Source organism: Phocoena sinus, chromosome 16 (genome assembly GCF_008692025.1).
Source record: "Phocoena sinus isolate mPhoSin1 chromosome 16, mPhoSin1.pri, whole genome shotgun sequence".
NCBI classification, from domain to species: Eukaryota; Metazoa; Chordata; class Mammalia; order Artiodactyla; family Phocoenidae; genus Phocoena; species Phocoena sinus.
Genome location: NC_045778.1, coordinates 52,347,140 through 52,374,782, shown reverse-complemented (window position 1 = coordinate 52,374,782; position 27,643 = coordinate 52,347,140). Strand labels below are relative to the sequence as shown.

Genomic DNA, 27,643 nt, shown 5'->3' with positions numbered 1-27,643 from the left:
ATTTTGCCAGTAAAGACTGAGTGTCATTAATGCTTCTAACCAATTCTTCCTTTGGTGTGATTAGTTTTGATAAGCCCTATCCTGCTCCAAGAAATCATCAGAAAACACTCAGAATCATAACATCATTGACTCTGAGCTAGAAATCCAAATCCATCTCCTTAAAATACAAATGAAACCCTGAAAAGTTAAAATGGTTCTTCAAAGACACCCGATGCATTAGTTCTTGAGGCCTCTGGCTATATTTTTTCTATGGCTTTAGCTCCTTTCCTGTTGAAATTGATGGCAAATCAGTGTCTTTGCAAAGTCTCTGTACTTTCAGGCTATTTTGGTCCCACACAGTGACTTATTAGTGCAGTGACCTGAAAGGGTTAACATATCTTCCCTTGGAGAGACCTGCTTCACAGAGCAGACACAGACCACCAAGTGGTTTGTGCCTCAGTCCTGATCACACATCCAGATTTATTTCCTATCAGTCAAATCATTTTCCATATACTTTCCCACAAGGCTAGGAAAAAAATAGTGATACCATATTTCACATGGAAACCTAATTTAAGCCAACTGTTCTGTCTCTGAGTGTGAGTCCCCAGGGCTTGGTTATTGAGATTATGTAAGCACTGTTGTTACAAACGCACAAACACACACACACACACACACACACACACCCCAACATCTGCTTACAGACTTCAGGGACAATTCTTATCGTGGCCTAATGTATTCATAATTCCATAGGCATTAAGTAACGAGAGTGTCAGCACAATTATAAAAAATAAATGACACGAAAAGGAAACGAGCATTCAGTGATGACTGTAAAATGTAGCCCAAAGCATAAACATGGTCATATTTACTAAGTGGACAAGGGGATGTGTTGCCAATCCAGAATTTCAGGACACTGAAATCACACAGAAAAACACAAAAATCGCATACATGTACAGTACTATGACTCAAACATAGGGAGCAGTCCTAGAGCAGAAAGGTGTTAAATGTGGCAGATTATTTTGCCTTATTTCAATGGTCAGCACAGCATAAAGAGAGAATCTGGCTCCCAGCCTAATTCTTTAAGCATTCCTCCCAGAGGCTCTGTGCTTACCCTGACGACCCTGATCCCTTCCTACATGCCTACAAGTCCTCCACAATTGCTTTTTTCTTTCCTTCTCAGGCCTTTCTCAGTACTCTGAGGCCCAGCCAAAGTGAAGAGCTTGCCCCCTCTTCCCACATCAAATGCCTTACTGGTATCACACAAGCTTCGTTTGGGAGGAATGTTCTCGCTCCATTCAAAATGACCTTTCCCTGGCCCACCATGTCTTGCCCGTGTCCTTTGTAAAGCCAAATCCTTATCTTGGCCCTTGAGGCCCCTGTCTGTTCTCCAGTCTCACCTCGGCTCTCTCTACTACACTCCTGCTTTTAGGGAGGTGAACCAGGCTTTTCCCACCCTAGGGATCTTGCACTGGTTGTTCCTTCTGTGGGAAGCCCCATCCCTCCACCTTTGATTTAGCTAATGTTGACTCATCCTTTGGGCAGAACTGTGCTTAGACCTGCAGTCCGACCCCCTGCCCATGCCCTGAGTTACAGAGGCCCATGTTGGCCCTCATCCAGCTGTGCTCCCCACAGAGTGAGAAGTCTGTGGGGAGGAGGGAACCTGTCTGTCCACTGGCTGTGCACCCACCTCCAGATCGCTCACCCCTGTAGACCCAGGATTCCCAATCCCCTGTCCAAACAGCTCACTTCCAGGCCGGCAAGGGCCTGTTTTCTAGATCAGTCCTCCTGAGGGTAGATCATAACTCTAGGCCTGAAGGCTGGCCAAGTGGGGAGGGTGGTGTATTGATGGAGTTTACACTTGAGGCCGGAGGTGTCCACACGATACACAGGCATACGAGCCAGGATGGAAAGAGGAGGTGGGAAGGCCACGGGCGGGCCTTCCTTTGTACCTCGTGCTGAATTCCCTGAAGTCAGGGGAAGGGCCGCCTTCAGGAATCTGATGAAAGCCTTGCTGTCTTGAGGAGGCCTGTCCTGATGTCCCACCTGGGCTGGGTCCATGTGCTGTGCATTATGTGGTGCCCCAGGCTCCCTGGACAGTCAGCACCGTGCTCCCTAAAAGGCTGACTTTGGGGCTGCCGTGCTCACCAGCAGCAGAGCCCACTGTTAAGTGCTTAAGGAGAGTCTATGAATGAACGCATGTGACCTCCCCTGGGAAGGCCTTTCTGAAGGCTCACCGACACCCCACGTGCAACTTCCTCCTGCTTCTCTTTCACTGAATGTCGGACCTTGAGTGCAGCGTCACGTCTGCACTTGGGTTCTCACAGCTGTGTGGATTTACATCTGGCTTAGCTTTGTTATATTTGTGTGCCTGACTCTTTCACATGGGTCTGTTCTGTCTCCCCCCTCCAGACCTTAAGTCCTCGAGGGCAGAGACCATCTTTCCCACATCCCCAGTGTGGGGATGCTCGGTGCCCCTGACCAGCAGGCAGGCCACTCAGAGTCCCAGGAGGCCGTAGGCAGAAAGGATTCTCAGCCTTCAAATGGTCAGATATTATATTTGGGAAAAGGCCTGAACACTTCCTACTGCTGTTCCCAGGTCCAGAAAAAGGGGACAAATGACTTCCTGCCAAGAAGTTTGTTTGAACATGCTGAGCACAAGTTTTCGTAGAAAGATGATCCTTTGTAACAGGTATCTGGTCACCCTCACTGCTAAGTCCAGCCTCAAATGGTGAAATCTAAAGAAGGCAACGAAAGTCTCTCTAGACAAAGCTCCTGTGAAGCGGGTTGTATGCAGTGCACATCTATACCCGCCCTCCACTGAGCTTTACGAGAACAACCCTTGAACTAGAGAATGTGGCCTGCACACGCAGGCAATACATTGACACACGTGTGCACACGCACGTGCACACACACACACACAATGCCCCTGCCCAGGCGGTACTCCTCACAACATGGAGCACCGGCATCAAAATCTCCAGAGTGGTGGTAGGGTGTTTATTCAAATGCAGATTACAAGGCCTCATCCAGACCTAGAAACCAGTCTAAGATTGCAGCCCAGGAATCTGCATTTTTGATAACTCCCTGGTGTTCTTATATACACTTAAGTTGAGAGCTATCTCAGGGGTTCGGTGTTCCTTTCTGCGCCCCTGAGCCCCGAGTCAGGAAAGCGTCACTTATGTAGTACCTGTCCAATACTATAAGTCACCACCTCTGTGACTGTACTTGAGACTGGGGCTGTCACCCGTTTGGAACGTGGAAGGAGGAGACAGCGGAAGACAGCATAGCATAGTTGGTGGGGAGCGTGGGCACCGGAGTTGAGCGGACCTGCCTTCAACTCCCAGTTCCACTGTTACCCTGCACAGGTCCCTGAGGCAAGCGACCTACCCTCTCTGAGCCTCAATTCCCTTTTCAGTAAAAGGGGAATAATAATACTTACCTGATAAGACTGTTGTCAGGATGAACCTGGAGGTTGTATCTAAGATCTCAATGTGATGCTCAGTGTGTAGTTAAGGGCTCAATAGATGTTAACTACTGCGGCCACCTGCTGTTTCTACAACTACTATTAATATTGCTACCTGAGCTGTAGAGAAGCTGAATTCCAGGAAGCAGAGCACAGAAATTCAGAATAGAGGAGTCTCCAAGTTCCACTTCCTAACTACAAGGAAGGAAGCAGCCCAAGGCTGAACCAGGAAGAATCTGTGGTTGCCTTGAGAAGGGTTTGCACCCCAAGCACAAGCCTGTCCTAAAAGGATAACTCATATTTCCTCTTCTCTGAAGGCTTCCCTGACTCCTCATTAGGAATAAATTTAACCATTATTTTCTATTTAAATTGCTCAATCCCATATACATATGTAGATATTTACATATATGTATGAATAGGAGTATTGCTAGTACCTTGTCCTGAACCAATCTCTTCCAAGTGTGAGCTCCTTGAAGCAGAGGCCAGGACTTAATGTCAGGGTCTTGTACTAAGGATGCAGTGGCCATCGAGTTACACATGCTCAGGCATCCTCCTTGATGTGACGTGAGTGCAGAAGAGTCTCTCGAACTCCTGGTCCTGCTTGGCATGGTTCCACCATGACTGTGTTTAGGAGAGACTCAGATGGAAAAAAGGGGGCACCTGAAGGTGGTTTCTGGAGAAGCCCCAAACACATCTTGGATTATACTCTCAAATTGCGTCGCAGTTGTCTATAGAACAAACTCTAAACCTCTTTTTTTGGCCTTCAAGCATGGTACCATCTGATCTAAATTTACACCTCCAGCATTAATTTTCACTGTTGCCCGCCACTCATCTGTCTGACATTCCAATCCTACTACATTTTGTACCATTTCTTATTCTCTGCCTATTCTTTTCTACTTTTTAATTAAAAAAAAAGTCTACTTAAATACTCTGTCTTCTTTGCAGATATTACATTTTTAAAAAACTGTCTTAAGTACTTAACGTGTATTCATTTAATCCTACAACAAACCTAATGAAATGTATGTCATTATCATCCCATTTAATAGATGAAATGGAAACAGAGAGGTTTAGTCACTTTCCCAGTGTCACACAGCTAGTAAGTTGTGGAGGGAGGAATCCCAACCTAGGCAGCCCAGGCCCAGAGCCCGGGCTCATAATACTGTCTCTGCAGGCACAAGTTGGTTCTTGAATGCTGGTATTTCTTGGGGCTCTGTCCCTGACCCTTCTTGGATCTCTTCTTATGCTACCTCCTCTTCTTAGATGATTTCTTTCACTTGCCTGGTTTTACCCACCTCTCTGCTGCTGTCTCCAAATATCTATCTCTTGTCCTGTATATCCAAAAATTAACTGGACCTTTCCACCTGGAGGGCCCAAGGCCACCTCAAGCACACCCTGATCCCAGTCCTTGACTCTTCCTTCACCTTCCATTCCCTCATCCAACTGACTGCCAAACAGCCCAGATGTCACCTCCTCCAGGAAGCCTTTCTTGAATCCTCATGTTTAATCAAAATTACTTTATCACTGCACTGTGACCACTTTCCCCCTGTCCTCTGTCCCTGGAATTTGAGCTCCTTGAAGGCAGGCATTGTTTTACTCATTTATTTCCCAGCACAGGGTCCAGCATGAGTGGTGGGTCCTCAGTAACTTCTTACTTTGAGTCACACACAAAGCACAGCAGCCAACTCCCTGTCAGTGCTGCCCTTCTCAGCAGTGTCCAAGGGCCTGAGTGTCCAGGGCATCTGGAGGCTGCAACCCCACCCTATAATCGCTTGTCTACTTGTTCTTCACCCAGGAGGCTCAGAGGCTTTTGCTGGGAAAGGATACTCTGGGAGCCATGGCATAGAAGGCCTGTGGGCATTTGGGCCCATGACTGGAAGATTCCATTTTCCCTGAGAGAACTGGGCATCAGAGAGTTAGGGTAGTGATGGCTTTCTCGTCTGCTCTGGAATGAGCTGGGACCATTCTGAGGTGCCCTGAGTGATGTTCAGGAAATGGCCTCCCAGGTTACTTAAGTCCCCCGATGGGGAACTCACTGGCTGCAGGCCACACTGCTTGGAAAAGGGAGAGAGAGAAGGTTGTCTTCCAGGGCCACCGAACAGGTCTGGAGGTTCTGAGACCTGCTGTGAATCACTCTGGGTCCCAGGGCAGGTGGACACCTGTCACAGGAAAGGAAAACTGAGCCAAACAAGTCACTATTTCACTCGTAGGGCCCAATGGCAAATGTTTGCCAATCGCAATGCGGATGGTGAGCAGGTAACAGGAGACCAACAGTTAAACCGATACCAATGATCAAGCAGGAAGGAGAGAAGGGAGGGGAATAAAATCGTTTGCATGTGTTGGTCTATGTTCCCCTGAAGACAAGTCTGTGTGAAGAAACAAAGGATATTGGCATCCCACCAAGATCAATGACATCCTGCCCGGTTGGACCCTGGTAGATATAATGGATCACTAAGAAGATAATTAAATCTGCCGTCTGTGCAGTACATGTGTGTAGGGGTGAGCGTCTGTGAATGAACTTGTTAGGGAATAAATCTGATGAAAACCAGAATTCTGCCTCTTTAGCTTCCCTGTTTCAATGGGAGGTGGGGGAGAGAAGGGAGAACACTGGATTTGAAGCCAAAGAAATGCAGGTTCACCGCTTGGCACTGCTTTTCACTATTTCTGTGACCTTGAGCAAGTTTCTTACCTTCCCTGAGACTCAATTTCTCACCCATAAAATGTCCTGCCATAAGGGTGTGTGTGTGTGTGTGTGTGTGTGTGTGTGTAAACTAATAAAAGATATAATAAACATATGTAATGTGCTCTAGTGGTTGGAGCAGAGTACATGCTCAATAAATGTCAACTAATACTGATAATGAAAAAAAATAATAAGCAGCTCCTTCTTCAAAGATGTTTCTTTGTGGAAACAACGTTGGCCTTCTTATCACAGTGCCAGCTTCTCTGTTCTGTTTAGCAGAGAGGGAGTTCCCAAGGATTACACTCTAAGAAAGAATGATCCTTTGCTTCTTTTAAAGAGGCCAGAAAGGAGAGGTAGAGGGAAGGCAGAAAAGGGGTAAGAAAAAAGTTGAGAAAAAAACTTATCAAAAGGAAGTCTAAGAGGAGTTGGTAGGGAGGGGTGGGAAACAGGAGATGGGGAAGGAGGATGTGGGCGAGGGCTGTCTGAGGACTTGTGGATATGGTTTGATAGGAGGGGGAGTGCTTGGAAAATAGCAGTGAGTCACAGATAGGTTCTAAAGGGGCAGCTGCCCTGAGAAACCAGGGTCCTTTGTCCAGGAAACATCAGGTACATTGGACAGCAGTTACATTTGATTCAGAGTGGAATTAAACAACAGCATGGGCCACTGGCCAGTTCAATATCTTTCTTACTTCGTGAGAAGGAGGTCACCTTTTCTAGGGAAAGAATAGATCCCAATTCCAAATAAAACCCAACAGAGCTGTACATGTAAGGCAAAAATTCTAGGATGTCCAGCACAAAATAAAAGTACTTGGTGTGCCTCCCCAACCACCTAACCTATAAAAATAAACAACGACTGTCCTTTGATGAGGTCATGTAACTGGCTGAATGGTAACTACCCTGGTGGCGCAAAGCAACGATCTTGAGCCTGAGAGCTGAGTGAGCAGAAATTCACTTTGGGAAGCAAACGACTGCCCAGGGGCCTGGCTCCAGCACTTCCACACTGTACCTGACACTTCATTTGTCCTGTTCGCTGACTGGCATGCTTCTTCATGTGTGCCTGTCCATCTGCAGCTTTAGATTTCGAAGTCTTGGCAGGCAGACCCTTGTGCCAATTTTGAGTTGTTCCCATGTTATTCTGCATACAGTAGGTGCTCAGTAAATATTCCAGCAGCTGTAGTTTTCTCTTTCTGCTCCAAAGACCCAGATAGAGACAGGTCAGCCAGATTTTGTGGTAATGTGCCCCAAACTGTGTTCTGGGGACATGCTCTACCAGGATTTTGTGAAGAAAGTGTCTGGGGCCATACAGGTTTGGGGGATGCTGGGATAAATTAAGATTTCTTCACTGGCAGGATTTCTTAGAGCTCTAAATATGCTAATGTGCATGGTAAATCTCCAAGAAGGGGCTAATATTCAGAGTTTCCCAAATCCTTTATACCATATGACATTTTTTCAAAGGAATACTAGCATCTAGAAAAATCCTGGAATATTGGCACCAGTCTGTCTGAGCTCCTACAGCCTGGAGCCGACACAGCCAGAGGCTCGTCTCCACTGGTAATTCTGGAGACCTCGGCCTGCATCTGCTCAACCTGAGAACTCATCCCTCCATCTCCAGAAACTGCACGGTGTCAGCGGACCTCAGGAGGTAGAAATAGTCAGAAAGGGCAGCATATGGTTTTGTAACAGGTGCCATAAATTCAGAATCAATATATTATTGTAGGAATTCTAAAACCAAGACACAAAGAAGATTTTCCTTGAAATCCAAAATGAGGAGATTAAGGCATGTGGGCAATTATTATTTCATAGCCAAGGCAGTCTTGAGGAAAGAGCCTAGCAGACTGGCTTTGAGCCATGTGGTTCTACTACACAGTGTGCCAACGAATATATCAAAGATCCTAAAGGTTATTTAGCTCATTTTCCTTATTTCATAGATGAAGAAACCCAAGAGAACCAGAGAGGTCAGGTGACTTGCCCAAGGTCAACTAGCTAGTGAGTGGTAGTGCCGGGGCTAGACCCCAGGTCTCCTGACCTCAGGACATCCTATAGTCACAATCTGCTGGGCTTCCGCTATCTCTCTGAAGAGGATCTGATGCACCGCCACCCCTCCCCCTCTCACTCCCTCCATCCGTGGGTCCAGAGAGGCAGGCTCCGCCTGGGTGAGGAAGCAGCACGTGCCAGCAAGGAGTTAACCTGGTCTGATGGGGAGAAGAAGGAGAGCTGAGAGCTGCAGGACTTGCTGAAGACGCTAACTCAGGGAGCCTACGAGATGGTGAACAAAAGGAAGAAGAGTCAGGACATTGAGAAGCCCTCAGTGGGCAGCTGCCTGCCCACAGAGATTTGGGGCAGAATTCTAGAAGGGAGGCTGGAAGGAAGATGGGGAGAAATAATAATAGTTGGTGCAGTTGCTACTTGTCTTCAGTGATGGCAGGAGAGGTCCGAGGAAGAGTCAAGAAGCCTCCTCTAAAAAAACAAAAACAAACTAGGAAAGGGACTTCCCTGGCAGTCCAGTGGTTAAGACTCCACGCTTCCTACGCAGGGAGCACAGTAAGATCCTGCACAACGCAGGGCGCGGCCAAAACAAACAAACAAAACAAAAAAGAAGCCTCCTCTGCTTCCTTGAGGAGAGGGGGCAGGTGCGAAGGGCCCTCCCAGAAGGTTTCTGTTGGGATGTGTCTTCTGGGAAGGGAGACAGCGGCTGCTCACCGGTGATGGTGGCAGATTATGGGCTGCGGACCCTGATGAATAGCTCATGGGCGTAAACCCAAGGACAGGAGCTGCAGAATTCAAAACTCTGGGCATGGGGAGGCTGGAGGGAGCTTCAGACCGGCAGAAGAGGGGATTTATTTTGGAGACTGGGGGCACGCCATGTGGCTGGCAGGACTTCGGAGTGATTTTGAGTGGGCTGAAGTTCTACTTGTTTTCTTCAGGAGAGTCAGTTAAAGAAGTTTGGGGGGGTGTTGACAGTTTTGGGGGTGTGCTGACAGTTCCTGTAAAAGTGACTGACCTGTTTGGGGTCTGATAGTTTAAGGGTTCCTTGAAGCCATGGCAGGAGTGGGTGGGGGCCAAACACAAGCCTTGCTTCTCCTGTGGACAGAGGGTGAGTTTCCACTCCAGAGTGGTTAAAGACATGTTTCATATCTGGCTCAAGAAATCTCTTTAGAGAAATATTTACTTGGAAAATGCTTTGGGTACAGATGACAGAGACTGAGAAGTAAAAACTGCCATTTAAGTATTAGAAAGTGGCACATCTTATACCCAAACAAAACGGAACAAAAGCCCAAACCAAACCAAGACCATGTTTCTGGGGTGCCGACTGGACAAATATTCTTTCCTAGATGCAGGGCGTGGGGGGTAGGAAGCCCATGATCAAAGTCAGAAGTGCTCGATTCAAGTCTCAGCTCTAACATTTACTACCTGTGATACTGGGCCAATTACTTTGTCTCTCCTATTCCTTCAATTTCAAGCAGGCCTGTCAGTAACACCTACCTTACAGAATTGCAGGGTTAAAGGAAATAAGGTGAAGGTGCTTATACTTAGAAGCACAGTAGAAAGATTAGCCAATGTTATTAATATTAATGGACGTGCATTCAATGATTTCCAGATATGGCATTTGGTTTTGTGAGGCACCTACATTTAATGTGGTATTTCTTTGAATTTAGAAGTTATAATTTTTGAATTAATGTCTTATTGTCTCCCTCACCCCTCACTGGCCTCTGCTCTATTAGACTTGCACATAGAATATGCCTATATTACCCCCAGCCCCACTCTTTTTTTTTTAAGATTTATTATTATTTTTTATAAATTTATTTATTTTGTTTTAATTTTTTTGGGCTGTGTTGGGTCTTCGTTGCTGTGCGTGGGCTTTCTCTAGTTAGTTGCAGCGAGCGGGGGCTACTCTTCGTTGTGGTGCGTAGGCTTCTCATTGTCGTGGCTTCTCTTGTGGCAGAGCACAGGCTCTAGGCACACAGGCTAAGTAGTTGTGGCTCATGGGCTTAGTTGCTCCGCGGCACGTGGGATCTTCCCGGACCAGAGATGGAACCCATGTCCTCTGTATTGGCAGGTGGATTCTTTAACCACTGTGCCACCAGGGAAGCCTGCCAGCCCCACTCTTTAAATTCAATATTTTTATATCTTTCTTGTGGCAGGAAAGAAACTAATAAAGGAGGATGCTATTTATGTCCACAGACAAATTAACAGATGTTAGTAAGAGCGTAAAAGAAAGTTTTACTATGAGTGGATGAGAGTTCAGTGTATAATGTAAAAATAAGAACATCTTAAAACTAGACATTTTCATATAAGATTGGCTAAAAGATTTCTTTCTCTTTTCTCCTAATTTCCTAAGATACGGTCAGAAACTCATGTTTTAGTCAAATATTTTTCTGAAACAAAATCGGTTTGCAAAAATTTTTTCCTTTTAACTTTAAGTGAATAGACTAGGGCCTTCTATCAAATATATTCAACACCTGCAGCTTATAAACTCAGGCCCAGATTTCCTAAAAATGCTGGACACGTTTTAGTATTTTACTGATAAAACACAGATGTCTTGTCTTACATGCCCTAGAAGAAAAGAAATATATAAGCTTACAAAGAACACTCACCATTTTAAATCTGATTAAACTCTATGCCAAACAAGGACTGGAAAGAGTATGATGTTTGTACAAACAGTCTTTTCAAAAGTATTTTTCAAATCCACTTAAATGTCCTGGAAAACTCCTGAAATGTGAGCCAGCAATATTTATGTACATTCCACCCCTGCATTGGAATATTAGTTTGGGATCATGTCTCCATGCTTGGAGTAGGAGTTGTGGTGATGGTTAGCTTGATTCTTCAATCTGTGTTTCCAGGCCCACGTGGAATGAACCCCACTTTGGTCACATACATAGGACAGTACCATTTCGAGCCCGGTAGCTTGGTATCAGAACCACCTGTGAGAGTTTGCCATTTAGTGTCTAATTCTGTAGATCTGGGGAGGGGGAGGGTAGGAATCTGTCCTATTAAAAAGTTTCCCTAAGTGATTCTGATTAAGCCTAGGAACCGCTGATCTAGGGTCTCGGCCGTTCGCAGACTTAAGTGTGTACAGGAATCTTCGGGGATTTTGTTAAAATGTAGGTTCTGATTCAGTAGGTCTGGGCTTGAGGTTGGGGTTACGTGTGGAGAGTCTGCATTTCACTCTCAGGTCTCTTCGGTCTTTTTCAGTCAGGAATGGTTCCTCCATATTTCCCTGCCTTTCGTGTCCTCTGCAGTTTCAAAGATTGCAGCCTTACACTCTGTAGGATGGCCCTTGACCTAGGCCCGCGGGATATTTCCTCATGACCAGACTTTGGTTACGCTGTTCTGGCAGGAATGCCCCGGAATGAAGCTGGCTTTGGCTCGGTACATCACAACAAAGGGCACAGGACATCAACACTTGGCACCACTTGGGCATATAAATCTTGATCATGTGCCCAGACTTCTCTACCATAAAGTCACCATTTGCCCCCTGATAACTGATCAGTGCTTTGTGGGGAGGTGGTTCAGTGATTGCACTGAAATGCTGCTACTTGTCAAGCCTCTGTCCATCTGCCTTCCGCTGATGACTACCACTTGGATCAGCCAGCTACCCCTGTGAGAGCTGCCAAATGATGATTTATATTTCCACCCTTACTTCTATATGGATTAGCTGCTTTCCTTGGTAAGAATGAGCTCTCCCTTCTCCCCCACTTATTTATTTATTTATTCACTTAAATCAGCAAAGACTCACGGATTGCAAATTCTCCCCACTATATTGGAATCCATGACTACCATAATGAAGCTCAAATTGTTGCAGAAGCTCAAATCCTGAGTCTTTCTGACACGTCTCCATCATCATTTGAGCATTTCCTTACTTTCTAGCATAACAAGATGTTTCAGACTTCTCTTAATTTCTTCCTGCCCCAGCCATGGAATCAGCCTTTTCTCCAAGAAGCCCTTGGTTTCCTTTTAGTGGAGGATGGTATTTAAAATACAGTGTCTGTGTGCACAGTGTGTTCACGCTACTGGAATGTCATTGTTTCTAGGTCTCCTAGGCACACAGAGCTAGAAAACACACACATAATCCCCCCACACCCCATAACTATTCCCATATTTATCTCTTTATACGTATTTTAAAACATAAGTTCATAATGAAATCTACATTTCCAATACCTCAAGGTTCTTTCTTCTTTCTAGGTTTGTATCTTTTCCAACAGTAATGAACCTGGAGAGTGGGGACTACTCTTTGTTGCGGTGCGAGGGCTTCTCATTGCAGTGGCTTCTCTTGTGGAGCACAGGCTCTAGGCGTGCGGGCTTCAGTAGTTGTGGCACATGGGCTCAGTAGTTGTGGCACGCGGGCTCAGTAGTTGTGGCTTGCAGGCTCTAGAGCGCAGGCTCAGTAGTTGTGGTGCAGGGGCTTAGTTGCTCCGCGGCATGTGGAATCTTCCCGGACCAGGGCTCGAACCCATGTCCCCTGCGTTGGCAGGTGGATTCTTAACCACTGCGCCACCTAGCTCTTAACTCATCCCCAAATTATTTCAATGTGGCATTTAGGTGAATAGGATATACCTGCCCCTACTCCCCACAACTGCAAACAGAAAGAGACATATCTACATTATGACACAAAAAAAAGAGAAAAACAGTCTTTCAATGGTAGAAAGGTAAAGAGTACTCAATAAAATAATATTGAGCATTGAAAATGAATCAATCATAGCCACACATATCGACATGGATGAATTTCAAATACAAAATTGAGTGAAAGAACAAGTCAGGAAAAAACACACACAATTTGGTCAAAACCTTCCAATGATTTCCCATATCGCTCTGGGTAAAATTGAAATGGTCTACCATTAAATCGAAAAGCTCTATACCATCAGGCCGCTTGACCTCACCTTCTACTAGTCCCCCCCGTTCTCCACAGCCACATTGACCTCCTTACTGTTCCTTGAATGTGCCAGGCATGGGACCCCCCCCGCCGCCCCCCCTCCCGCCATCTCCACAGGGCATTTGTACTTCCTGTTCCTTCTGCCTGGACAGCTCTTCCTTCAGATGTCCAGAGAGCTCACTTCCTCCACCCCTTCCTGTCTTTACTCAAATACTAGGCTGTCTGCAAGGTCTTCCCTCACCACCTACTTCAGGTTATAACAGCCACTCCTCCCCAACACTCCCCACCCCCTCCCCTGCTTTATTTTCTCTCTAGCACTTATCAAGTCATATGCTTTACTTATCTTATCATCTGTCTCCACCTAACTAGAATGTAATTCCTATCAGTAGAGGTTCTTGTTCGGTTATTTTTTCAGCACAGGATCTCCAGAGCCTAGAACAGGGCCCAGCATGTCGTAGGCATTCAAGCAATATTCCTGGATGAATGATTGAATGAACAAATGAATGATATTCCAAGCATGGCCTCAAGAAGCCAACAAAAGTGCTAGCTGTCTGATGACAGGAGGAAGAGCTCATTTCCAACTCTGCTGGATCTGAAGAGTCACTTTTGGCAGCCTGCCTTTGACGTATAATTCTAGTTGACAGATGAACCCCTTTAGTGATCCATTTAGGAACTGGGGTTGGGGGGAGGGCATGTTGGAGATGTTCACCCCGGAAAGGGCATTAGGATGCTTCCTCACTCACAACAAAGTGTGTTTTTAAAAAGCTGAAGTACATTTGTTTCCTAGTCAAGGTGGCCAACTGGCAACTTTGGCCTCAGACTCTTGCTGGCCAGTCCTGTCCTCTGTATTTAGTCATTCAACAAATATTTGTGGAGCAATGTCTAACTGACAGGACTGCACTAGGGCTTCATGTGCATACCTTTCTTCTTTTTATTAAACAGACTTTTTCAAATTTATTTGCCTGCAACTGTATTTCATTTTCATTCTCTCTTCCTCCCTCCCCCCTCCTTTCTTTCCTTCTCTCTCTCTCCCACTCACAGGATTCCTAGTTTTAACCTTATTATTTTAAGCAATACATGTTTGTTATAAAAAGAAAATCCAACAATATATAGCCTTCGGTACAGGAGAAAATGAAATTCCCTCCCTCTTTCCCTCACTATGGGTCACCCTAATAATAACATTTATCGGCCCTCTCTGCAAGTAGACAGGTGAGAGTCCTTGGGGAATAGAAAGGTGGTGAAAGGGGAGAGAAGTTTCACAAACTTGACTTTTATATGTAAAGGGACTTGCCTGGAATCTCAATTTTCAATTGTCTGTAGCATGTCACGCTTGTCAAAAGCTTGGCTGAGGTAACTGGTATTTGAGAAAGACATCCTAAGGGTCATACCAGGCATTCATTCCTGAGATTTTCTAAGCTTTATCCCTGTGCCAAGCGAGACTCTAGTGAGCAACACACCTGGACTAGATTATCTTAGCTCTCTACATGCGTATCTTTAGAGAGCTATGCTTTTAAATTATGTCCTTTTATTGAGGGTCAGTATAAAATATGGCCGGGCAGAGACTGTTTCTGCAAATGCTTTTGTTCTCAAAACAGCTCTTGGAGACTATCCACCTTCTATAGGACACATAGAAGAAATTCCTCCCAGAGCTTAGCTTGGATTTTTGGATGAGCTGGTATGCTGCTGCTTCTTTGCCCTCCTCCTCTCATTCCTCTTCTTTCCCCTCTTCTCTAAACTTTCTTTTTCAGATAACGAGAATAATACTGTATCATCATGTCTCTCTTTTTGCCTAGGCTACCAGGAAGCTCGGACCAACTTTTGAATCAATGGTATCAGTTTCCTTTTGCCCCAGCGTTCTTTCTTGTATTGTTCTACCCTTTCTTACATGATTTTAGCCTTTTTACTCCTTCATTTCTAAAAGCTTCTTGAGATTTTTTTCTTTTTTTGCAAGAAGGAGGAGACATAAATAATCCATTAATAGAGAGTCCAATGCTGACATTTTACAACTTACACGTAAGGAAAATAAGGCTCAGAGAGGTTGCCTTTGCTAAGAGCCACAAAAAGCTAATTAATGGAAGCTTTCAGACTAAAACCTGAGAGAGTGAGGGTTCCCACTCTCTCACTACCCTATATATTATTTCAAATTAAAGACTAGAATTTCTTCTGCCTTTAGATATTGTGAATATTCACTCTGCTTGATTTCCCTTGTGTTCCGCTTCTGGGGAAAGAAGGCAAGGCTGTGGTCTGTACGATCTCCCCACTCATCACCAGCAATGCACAAGGCTGACTGGATCTGGGAGGGAGGGGGATAACTTCTCACATCATTTCTGCGTAGGCAACCTAACAAATTCACTTGGGACCTCAGGCATAATAACAGGGATATGGACGAAATATATTGAGGAAACAAGGTATTCCTGAGTATGACATTTTTGTTGTGGACTGTGGGGTCACCAAAAAGAAGGACACCATGAGTTTAAAGCAAGCTGAGGGGTTCCACATTTTGATGTTTGAAATATGGTAGTTTATACTCCCAAAGCAAGTGTGATGGATTGGATTTAAAATAATTAATTCCCCCTAAAACATTAATATGAAGTAAAAATTCTTATTTGTACTTTTAGGTTTCCTTGTATGGAAAAATAGGGTGAGTGGAAAGATGAATCTAAGAGTGTGAGTTGGCCAGATATTCAGGGCAGACTGACAGGTGTCCCTAAGAGCGGTGGAGGATGGGGTCACAGTTAGGAGGAGCAGAGAGCATGGCAGAGCCCAGAACTGACTGGAGTGCCACTACGTATATGGGTTTTGGAGGCACACAGACTGTCTGGAATCCCAGCTCTCCCAGGTACCAGCTTTGTGAACTCCGACACGTTTTCTAAGTTCTTTGAGCTTTGGTGTAAAACGGAAATAAGAACAGTGATACCCCAGGACTGTGCAGAGGATTTAATAAGGCCACATGGATAAATCCCACAGTGTAGACTTGTTTACGTGCTCAACTAATCACAGCTATCACCGTTCCTGAGTCAGGTTAGAGCAACCATGGTAGCCAGTGAGTAACTAGGTTACTTAAAGAACTAGGCCAAAATCGTAAAGAAAAACCATCAGTAGTACATGGAAGATACTGAAGAGGTGCTGGGTACACTTAACTGAGGACAGACTTTACTCTCTGGGGTGGACATAGCTGCAGAGAAGACAGTTTTCAGACTGAAATTGTGATGAGCCAGACTTATGTTAGGATACATCAAACCAGTGAATGAACTGTGTACCTGGGTCATTGCCTAACTCTGCTGGACTTACATATCTTGCAGCCAAAGAACCAGGGTTTCCTCACATTGTCATCAAGTCATAAATGACCAGCTGAGCACAGAATGGGCCAAGGTGCCCCTGGAGGGTAATAACAGGGAAAGACTACAGTCCTAAGCCCAAGGGGAAAAGACCCTCACAGAATGAGCGATTGGCAGCCCTGAGTCTTAGGGGCTGAGGCTGGGGAGCATCAGCTTCTATGTGGGGGCGGGGGGGCGTTGTGAAGTTCTTGGCTCAGTTTCCTCACAGACAGTGAATTGGATCTGAATGTGAAACATCTTGCCAGAAACTTTCTGTTACAGGAAGCTCCCTAGAAAGCAATGGAAGATTAAACTGTTACATCTCCTTTAAAGGCATCACTATTATCTCAGGGACGGCGGGGGAGGGTACTGTGGCCGGGAATAAATTAAGTTGATAAAAGGAATATGGAAATTTCCCCTTGGTATAAAACGTCTTGATTGATTGACCTAGATGGTCCAGATGTTTGGATATGGACAGATATTCTACATGCCGTGGTCACATTATAAAATATTGGGCTCTACACCATTTGTAAACTGATCTTATTGGTACACTTGCTCTTATTTGTTAATTTGAAAAGCAAAACTAAATAACATCTTAGAAAACAAACGAAAACCAAGCTGGATTTTGTTTTTAACTTGGCAGAAAAAGTGGCCTTTGATTTTTGTGCCTGATTTATCTTCTGGGCTTTAATTTTTTTCTTTTTTTTACCAAATACTTCTCCATATTTAAGTTTTAGAAAGAAAACACCCCCAAAATATCTATAGTCATCCTTTTCTTTGGGTATGTAAGTAAGCAACAAAAACAAAAAATAAATGTTTCATTTGCAGCTTACATAATTCATGTCATATAACCTTAAAAAAATTATCTTGCTTAAAATTTCATCAAGATTAAACTAAAATTCCTCAGAGAATATTTTTCAATGGGACAAAGTGTTCTATATATACATCTACAAATGAAATTTTAGATCTATTCTTATTTTGTGAGAAGAAAAGTTTTTTAACAGTAAACTTTTAATTTTAGAATATTTTTAGACTAACCAAAAAATAGCAAGAATACTACAGAGAATTCCCATATACCCAGCACCCAATTTCCCCTTTTATTAATGTCTTAGGTTAGTATGTACATTTGTCGCAATTAATAAAACAGTATTGATATATTATTATTAACTAAATTCCATAATTTCATTTTTTCCCTCAGTTTTTACCTAATATCCTTATTCTATAAAGTTACTCGTTTTTCCTCCCTTTCCACACTGTCCTCTTTGGAAGTAAGTCACTATGCGCAGCTCACTCTTAAGGAGCAGGGAGTCATGCTCCACCTCTTAGAGGGCAGTTTCTAGAATGAATTATTTGAAATTCTTTTGCATAGGAGATTTGCCTATTTTTCCTATTTATTTACTCCATCATTTGCTTATATCTGTACAGATCCATGAATATTTATCTTATACTTTGGGCTAGGTTGAGAGCTCAGGTACTCTGTGATATTGCTGCCTTGGCAGCCATTCTGTGTGGCCAAGCATTAAACTGACATTACCCCCTCCCTCCAGCAATGCCCTAGGTAACAGCCTGCAGAATCACAAGTAAATATAGGTTTCGGATATGACTCCCTCAAAGACTCTCGTGATAAGCACTGTCTCCCAATGCTCTGCTCAAGGCCTTGTGCACCTTAGATAAACCCCCATGGAGCTTACCAAAACCCTGCTCTTTTTGTTTCGAATTGACCAATCTGGCTTTGGCCCAGGAACCCCAAAGCACTCCACTCATGGATCCTAATAAAGGCACATGGCCCAGGTCCTGTCTCTCTCACTACCTGCACCTGCCTTGACTTCTCAATGTGGCCCCTCTAGGTGTGCTGGGTACCTCTTCCAGGACCTTTCCCTAGTAGTCTTTTGTCCAACCAGTGGCTCACCATCTGACACTGGGGGTTTCACTTAACTAATGCTCATTTTAAAAAGTCACAATGGGCTGTACTCTAATACAGGTTTCCCCTGCTATCTGAAAGTAGTGTGTTCCTGTGAAACCTTTTGTAAACCAAAATGGCATAAAGAGAAGTGATTACCTTAGGACGCATCCTGCTAACACAGAATAAATTGATATAAAGCACACATGCTCACAGATACAATTCAGAGCTATGGCACTGAGATGTTTAGTGTAGTTCTCAGGGAAGGAGCTCGGTGTTGCCACTCTCACTGCTGGTCGTGGTGCACGATGCCTCTATAACTGCTTGTTGCAAAACAAATGCTCAATGCCATTTTTGCTTTTTCCCTTTTTTCATAAAAATGAAAATCCTTTATGGATTTCTCTTGGTTGGCAAAAACAGGTACTAGGGGCTTCCCTGGTGGCGCAGTGGTTGAGAGTCCGCCTGCCGATGCAGGGGACACGGGTTCGTGCCCCGGTCCGGGAAGATCCCACATGCCGTGGAGCGGCTGGGCCCGTGAGCCATGGCCGCTGAGCCTGCGCATCCGGAGCCTGTGCTCCGCAACGGGAGAGGCCACAACAGTGAGAGGCCCGTGTACCGCAAAAAAAAAACCCCAACCCCCCCCCCAAATAAACAGGTACTAGTATAGATCTTTCGTAAAATTGAAATGCAGCAAAGTGAAATTTTGAAAAGTCAGAGGTACTTGTACTTTACTTTGTTGCTTACATTGCTCCAGCTTTGCCCACTCTTTCAGCTGCCTCTTTCAGTTGACTCCTGTGCCTCTTTTTTTTTTTTTTTTTGCGGTATGTGGGCCTCTCACTGTTGTGGCCTCTCCCATTGCGGAGCACAGGCTCCGGACGCGCAGGCTCAGCGGCCATGGCTCACGGGCCCAGCATCTCCACAGCATGTGGGATCTTCCCGGACCGGGGCACAAACCCGCGTCCCCTGCATCGGCAGGCGGACTCTCAACCACTGCGCCACCAGGGAAGCCCTCCTGTGCCTCTTTAACATACCCATCACTGTGGATTTTTGGCCTCTTACTTATATTCCAGCACTACTAGATACTCCAGGTTCATCTTGTATATTTCTGGCCCTAGTCCTAGAATCAGCCATTTCTCCAAGGAGCCCTGGTTCCTTTTACTGGAGAATGGAATTAGAAACCAAGATCTGCGGAGAAGGTGTGCTCATTGCTACTGGGGTGTCAGCTGCTTCTAGGCCCCCAGATGTCAGAGCAAGGAAATATATGTGTGTATAGTGACCTGTGAATTCATACATATCTATAAATATTTCTACATGTAACCATTTGTATATTATGTCAATCATTATTTCATACTGATGTCAATGAGAAAACATTTGCTAGTTTGTTTCTCACACCTTTCTGTTTCTAAAGTAGAAAAAAGTAAACTTCAAACTTGAAAAGAGAAAGTTAAAATTATTACTTTTATTTTCAGTTTTCCTACCCACCCCTCCCACCCTACCCTGATGGGGCATATTAGGCAGCCAGTCCTCTTAACTGCTGCAGTCCTATGAATGCCTTACCCTGGGGACACTGCCTGGTTAGGCCTGTATTTATTTCTCCCACAGCACGTCACACTGCCTGTCCTGCTGACTCCACTCCTGCTGATTTCCATCACGTAGGGTCATTTTTCTTTACAAAACTGACTCACACTTGATGATTTACATCTTGGCCGTTTATCTGCTTCTGTGTAAAGTTCAAAAACTAGAGCCAAAACAAACTTCGGAATGTATCTAAGGCAAAACCTCTTGTTGCTTTAGACTTGCTGTAACTCACTCTGTCTGCCAGGATGTAGGGGGAAAAAACCAAAACATTCAGCTCATGTGGGAAACAAGTTTTACATGTAAGTGGGCATGATCACTGTCATCAAAGGCAGCAGCATTTCTCATTTGGGTACTTCACAGAGTATAAGCACTTCTGCTTACGCAATTTCATTTCTACTTCTATCTAACAATCCTGAGAGAGGAATATAGAGATTGCTGTTCCATTTACAGATGAAAACACTGAGGTTTGTGACAACAAATGCTGGTAAGGACATGGAGCAACTGGAACTCTCACACTGTTGGGAATGCCAAATGATACAGATACTTTGCACAGTGTTTTGCAAAATAGTTTAGCATTTACCCAAGGGAAATGAACACCTATCTTCACCTATTTGAGAATGTTTTAGTGGTTTAATTCATACTTGCAAAATAATCCAAATGTCCTTCAATGGATGAATGGATTTAAAAAAATCCATTTTTAATCTATCCATTAAATTAATGGATAAATTACATTAAAATTAAAAATTATTTTTAATTTTATGTATGATATACATACAATGAATACTACTCAGAACAAAGTATTGACATGTACAATAACAATGATAAATTTCCAATGCATTATGCTTAATGAAAAAGGCCAACCTCAAAAGACTGTAAGATTCCATTTATATGACATTCTGGAAAAGGCAAAAGGACAAAGAGAGAAATCAGATCATTAATTCACACGGGTTTACAGTAGGGGAGGAGACTGACTACAAAGGGGACAAAGGGAACTTTTGGAATGAGGGAAATATTCACTATCTTGACTGTGGTGGTCATTACACAACTGTGTTCATTTGTCAAAATGCAAATCGTACACCAAAAAAGGGTGAATTCTGTGTGCAAATTATACTTCATTTCAAAAAAGAGAAGAAGATCACTGAAAGGGGGCAGTGGAGAGGAAAGTTTAAAGACACTAAGTTACATACTAAGCAACATGGTCACCAAGCAGAAGCAGGAATTGAACTCAGGTCTTCAACCTTCAAGCCCAGAGTTTTTCTATTGAGAATGGACACTTGTCTAGAAAACAACTGATTTTCTGTCTTCTCTGCTTATAGACATAAACCCCAGTTAGAGTGAGAGTCTTAAGTGCTGATCCCTTTCTACTTGTCCACACTTAGAAGTAGAACTCTCACTTTCCCTACCCAGGACACACATTCCTACTTAAGGATTCAGAATGACAATAGCCAATCTAAGAAGGATGAGACTGTATCTTAATAAAATGCTTCATTGTCAGAAATGTAAGGATTTGAATGGAAATTTCTCCAAAGAAGATATAAAAATATAAGCACATGAAAAGATATTCAACATCATTAGCCATTTAGGGAAATGAAATCGAAACCACAATGAGCTACCACACCACATCTGCTGGGATGGCTGTAATAACAAAGAGTTTGACAAGGATGTGGAGAAATCAGAATCCTCATATGCTACTGGTGAGAATGCAAAATGGTGCAGCCACTTTGGAACACAATTTGGCAACTCCTCAAAATGCTAAAAATTGAGTTACTATATAACCCAGTGATTCCACTCCTAGGTAAATACTCAAGAGAAATGAAAACATACAGCCACACACAAATTCATACATGAATGTTCATAGGAGCATTATTTGTAATAACCAAAAACTGGAACAACCCAAATGTCCATCAACTGATGAGTGGATAAACAACATGAGTTATAGCCATATGGAATGTTATTCAACAATAAAAAAGAATGAAGCACTGACAGGTGCTACAGTGTGAATGAACCTTGAAAACATTATGCTAAGTGAAAGAAGCCACACACAAAACACCACACATTGTATGATTCTATTTATGTGAAATGTCCTGAATATGCAAATCCATAGAGACAGAAAGTAGATAGATTAGTGGTTTCCAGGAACTAGGGTGAGGGAGGAATAGGGAGTGACTGCCAATGGGTAGGGGGTTTCTTTTGTGGGTGATGAGCATGTTCTAAAATTGATTGTGGTGATGGCTGCACAGCTCTATACTAAAAAGACACTGAACCGTATAATTTAAATATTTCTATTGTATGGCACATGAATTGTATCTCAATAAAGCTGTTACAAAATGACAAACACTGAAAATAACAAACAAATGAAAAAAGTGTTGCCAGCAGTAGAGAAAGCTCACAGGAAGGGGGATTAGGCATGCAGAGCTGGGCAGTCCCACTCCATTATGCCTGAGTGGGGCCATTTCTCCCTAAATTTCTCCCATGAAAGACAGGCTATAGATCCTCCCCTCTCATCCTAAGAAGATTCCCTTCACTCTGAACTGGGGGTATAGCTGCTTCCCCTCTGGGGGCTCCGCCCAGCTGCAACGACCCGGTTGAAGGTGGATCAGACAAGAAATCACTACCTCCAAGAAATGAAGACAACACTTCATGATAAAATATATAGTATGTAGCAATAGCAGAACGCTCACTGTCACCGCACCCCATAGAATCCAAGCTGCTGAGCCCAGGGCCATGGGTGTGGACTGGTAGAGTCAGTTCCTGCCCCTTCTTTCCCTGCAAATAGGGAGGGGTATGCTGAGTGGGTAGTGCATAATGGATATATATTTTTTAATTTTTAAATTTTATTTCATTTATTTTTTTATACAGCAGGTCCTTATTAGTTATCTGTTTTATACATGTAAGTGTAGACATGTCAATCCCAATCTCCCAATTCATCCCACCCCCCAACCCCCGCTTTCCCCCCTCCTTGGTGTCCATACGTTTGTTCTCTACATCTGTGTCTCTATTTCTGCCCTGCAAACCGGTTCATCTGTACCATAATGGATATTTTGGATTCGGTATTACATTCAATTCATCTTATGTATTCAGCATCAGAGGATTAAAACAATAGATGGCATTTATTAATCATAACGACCCTATCTACAGGGCATTTGACAGAGCGGCAAAGAGAGGCTTAGTAACATAGGTCATGTAAACCATGCAGCTGGGATTCAAACTTGGGGAGATCAGATTCCAGAGCTCAAGTTCTAAGGGGTGCTGGAGATCATCTGGTCTAATCCTTTGTCTTATGGGGCAGAAACTGATGCCCAGGGACTAAAGGATTTGCTCAACATCACATGGCTGGCTAGAGGCAAAAGGAAGATTCCACACTCATGATCTTGTTAAAAGTTTCCTTGGCCATTTTTAGATTCATTGTACAGAGATGGCAGAAAGTCCTTGAAGTCAGGATCTCACATCCATGGTCCAGAGTTATGTAACTTAAGTCCGAGCAGAGGGGTTTGTATTGTTTTCTTTAGGATTTCTAAGAAAGAAGTTTTCAAAATCTTCAGGGAGTTATATTGCTGATAGAATGTCTTTTTGTGTGTGCGATTTCTTTCCTACTAGTCTCATCTTCCCAGGAGAAAGGGAATCACTGGGTGTGGTGTTACTCTCCTCAGAGATGTCCTGTCATGTCACTTCTCTTACCAAAAAAAAAAAAAAAAAGCCTCTATTTCTTAGGGAAACTTCTTTCCCATGTCATCTCATTGTGTCCCTGTACACAGGGACTTCTTTCCTGTTAAGAGGAAGTCTTGGATCTCCAGGGTTTCAACATTGAGTCCCCAAATCGTAAACTCCTAGGGCTGGAAGAGGTCATGTGAAGTCTGGACACACGCATCACCTGGCAAGGGTGATGACAATCTTGGCCAGGGCTGGGGCAGGGCAGGTAGGGGAGAGGGCAACATGTAGCATTTTTTTTTAAAGGTTCATTTTATTTTATTTTATTTTTTGGCTCCGCTGTGTTGCATGTGGGATCCTAGTTCCCTGAATAGGGGTCGAACCCGTGCCCCCTGCACTGGAAGTGTGGAGTCAACCACTGGACCGCCAGGGAAGTCCTGAACACGTAGTATTTTTAAATGTACATTTAGCACTTTATTAATTGCTTTTACTCATGCTATCAATTATATTTTGAAATTTCAAATCATGTTAAATGTGGATATGAATGGTTTTATTTTTTTAATTTTGAAAGAGAACATGAGTTAAAAATGTTAGAAAACTTTACTTTAGATGCAGTCTCTCTATTCTATGAGTCCAGATACAGACAGTAGAACCAACCCTAATATCAGTACGTCTATCTGCCACTTTTGCAATCATTCAAAGGGTACGCAGAGGTGTGCGGAGCTTTCAAAATGGGGACCTCCGTTTCCCCAAACCTCTTGAGAGCTTGTAAATAGAGATCTTAAAACGTTAAGAGTATTGGAAACAAGGAAACTTTTCTTATCTGTCTTAAAAGTAGTGATCCAGAGTTACTGGTTCCCTGGAATCATTATCTTCCTCATTAGTTATTTATTGAGCTCTTGAGTCTAGGTTCATCACCGTGGCAAACACACTCCCTGAAACGGTCTCTTGTAATTCTTGCAGCAACCTTACATGTTAGGTGGGTGTTATTAGTACCATTTTATAGATGAGGAGACTGAGGTATAGAATGGTCGAGAAACTTATTGGCCGGGGTCCCACAGACAGTAAGTGGTGGAACCGGGATTTGAATTCAAACCCCAGAGCCAGCACTCTCACCCAGAGCTGCTGTTTTGGGCACTATGTGAATGCTCCCCTCTGGAATTCTGCAGGGTCCCTGCCACTCCCCCACAGAGCACAACAGTGAGTCATCCAGGCTTATACCTGCGAAAGGGGCAGGAAGGGATTACTGGGGGAGAAAACTGGACAGGTCCGTTGGAGAGCGCCTTGAATGCAGCTAAAAATGCCTGAACACTATTGGATTGGCAATAAGGAGCTACTAGAGAATGAAGGAGCTACTAGAGAATGAAGAGCAGAGAGCTGTCTCTTGTTATTGCCACAGGGCCAGGGAATAAATGTGAAAACCAAATGAATGAATGTGGGTCTTGTTAACAGTTGTCACATAATTCTCCTGGGAAAGGATGGCAAAACTATTAGCCCAAGTAGGATTTTTGGTTCTGTGTGGATTTGCATCAGCAGAATATCTGGTTCCTTCACTGGCACAGATAACAGTTACTTATACTGGATTACATATTAGCTATCTTGCCTTGACTGGAATAAGAACAGTAACTAAGTTCCTGTGTCTGGCTTGACATTCTGGAATATCATAATGCTTCAAAACAGTGTGAAGTAAACATTTTCGTGATGGTCACGAGATAAGGTTAATAAGGAAATCACACTGTAAAAAAGCAGTGAAAGTTTTGCTCTTTAAAAAAATACAGTTTCATACCACACTTTCCATGGATTTAGCCTGCTTAGCTCATCCACTGGTTGGGGACCAAGCTTTTGAGAGCCCAGCAGGGAAGCCTTGCCTTGTGTTTATGCGGCACTAGAGAGAATTAGTTTCAACTCACTTGCAGGAGTGGCTTTCAGAGGAAGGGATTTGACAAAGTTGTTCAACCCCGTGGAGGTAGAAGAGGAAAGCTGGGCGGATTATGCATCTGAGCACTGTCATCCTGAAATTCATGTTGGCCCCTGGAGTATAAATACACTTCAGTATTTTCGTTAGGATTGCCAGAAAATCAGCAAGTGTTCACTTTCTTTGGCCAACAAAAGCATGACTCCCTGTGCAAAAATTTTCTGCACATTTATAAACAAGGACATTTAGAAGATCCCCTCTTGCTGAGAGATATCACAACAGATATGTTTCACCGTGCCATAAAATAAAGCAGATACTAAGAATACCGTTGGGTTCATCAAGCACAGGAAGAGTTTTTATGTCTCTCTTCTGACACAAGCTTATACATGTCTTTCTATCCCCAAATACCTTCCCTGTACCGTGCTGGTCTGATGAGTGCCATCTATGTTCTCACCTTTGTTTTCTGTGTTACTTCTCAAACAAGTATTCCCACCCCATCATCTACATTTTCTCACCACTGCACCTTGGTTTTCCATCCCTGCAGCTATTGCGCTGGTGGTCACCAAGTGACCCAGGACCTCCTACCCAAATCTAAGACAAAAATTTTTCTCCCTCACAGTATCTCCCAGTTGAAAAAAAGTCCTGTGGATGATTTCAAACTTTTTGGCAAACGTCTTCTCGAAAGGACCAGATGATAAATATTTCAGGCTTTGTGAGCCATTCAGTCTTTGTTGCAACTACTCAGCCCTGCCATTGTGGCGTAAAAGCAGCCGTAGACAATATGTAAACGAATAAGCCTGGCTGTGTTCCAGTGCAGTTTTATGTATGGACACTGACATCTGAATTTCACATCATTTTCAACCATCACAAAATATTACTTTTCTATTGATTTCTAAACATCTTTTAAAACTGTAAAAATTATTCATACTTCATAGGCTATACAAAAACAGGTGGTGGGCCAGGCCATAGTTTCATCTTGGACAACCTCCCAACCCAAACCAGGAGTTTCTTCCCAGCTTTTGCAGCCGGCCAACCCAGGCTGTGTGTGAAATTTCTCCAGTTGTAGGAAGCTTACTACCTCCGAAGGCAGCCTGTTCCAAGGCCAAGATGAAATGACAGGCCCTAGTTCTGCCTACTAAAGTCACAGAGAATAACTCAATTTCACCTTCATGGCAACCCTTCAAATACTGAAAATGCACCTACCCTGACCGCCTCAGAAGTCGTCTCCCATTTTGTCAAAATAGTACAAGTTCCTTCAGCTGTTGCTTGTACAACATTTTTTAATTTTTAGTGTCCTCTCTGCTCGGGTATGTAGAAATCCTTCCGCAAATTTGGCCTCAGACTACTGCATTTCAGATGTGCCCAGTTTAGAGGAGAGACAAGGAATGCTATGTCATTCTGTGACCTGTTCATCTGATTCTGTCCTTCTGGGCTATCAGTGCACTTCTCAACTTCCTTGGCTCAGGATAATGTGATATTCATATTGGGAATTCTTTCCCCTTGGTTTTCGTCACCCACACGACCTGATTCTCCTGTGATGTCCACATTCTCCTTCTCACTGCATGATTTTACCTGTCATGACAGTGGGTGTCAGCAAGGCTTGATCCTTGGAGCCAGTGATCTCTCTCACACTTGATGTCTTAGGAAGCAAATTAATTCTAATGGCTCAGCCATCCCTTCTGTAGGGATTATTCCCAAATGGTATCTGCAGCCTCGATCTTGTAGTACATGAACTCCTGGCTCCTACCTCCCACTGCTTACTTCCCACCTGAATTTTTTTTTTTTTTTGCTTTTTTCCTCTATTTTATTATGCTAAAACATCGGACTTGTTTAAATGTTAAAAAAAAAAAAAAAGAAAGAAAGAAAGAAAGAAAGAAAAAGCACACCAGGTTGAGAAATGGACTCAAGTGAGGCTTCTCGCTGGTTGGGCACAGTCAGGATTTCAACACTGCAAAGGAAGAGTATAATTTGACAGAAACCAAACGCTGAGGAAGAAGTGCCCCGAAGACCAAATGGAAAGCACAGATATCAACACAGCACAAAAGTAGTTAAGACACAGGAACAGACGATTCACAGAGGAAATACACCACAGGATCTAGTAATTTCTATCCATACATAAGCCGAGCAGATGAAACACTCTGTAGTTAAAATGGCAAATAGTTAACTTAAAGGCTAACATTTGATGAATGAATGCATGAATGAGTGATTTATTTAATTTAGTCTCACCCTAAAACCTACATGTCCCAACTTGAATATCTCCTTACAAGATAATGATGATGATAGTAAAAATAGAAATAACAT

The 27,643-nt window shown here is 43.6% G+C and overlaps 1 protein-coding gene across 3 annotated transcripts in view; it reads right to left on the bottom strand.

The window, feature by feature from the left end:
* Positions 1–27,643, bottom strand: part of PLCE1 (phospholipase C epsilon 1) — a 312,758-nt gene that overhangs the window by 83,505 nt on the left and 201,610 nt on the right. Inside the window, exon 1 of one of the 3 annotated variants that reach the window (XM_032607440.1) lies at positions 3,871–3,976. The exons of the other annotated variants lie outside the window; for them this stretch is intronic. Within the exon in view, the coding sequence (XP_032463331.1) occupies positions 3,871–3,975 (105 nt within the window). The 5' untranslated portion in view covers position 3,976. Of the gene's footprint in view, positions 1–3,870; positions 3,977–27,643 lie in introns of those variants that run through there. 3 annotated transcript variants of the gene reach the window in all.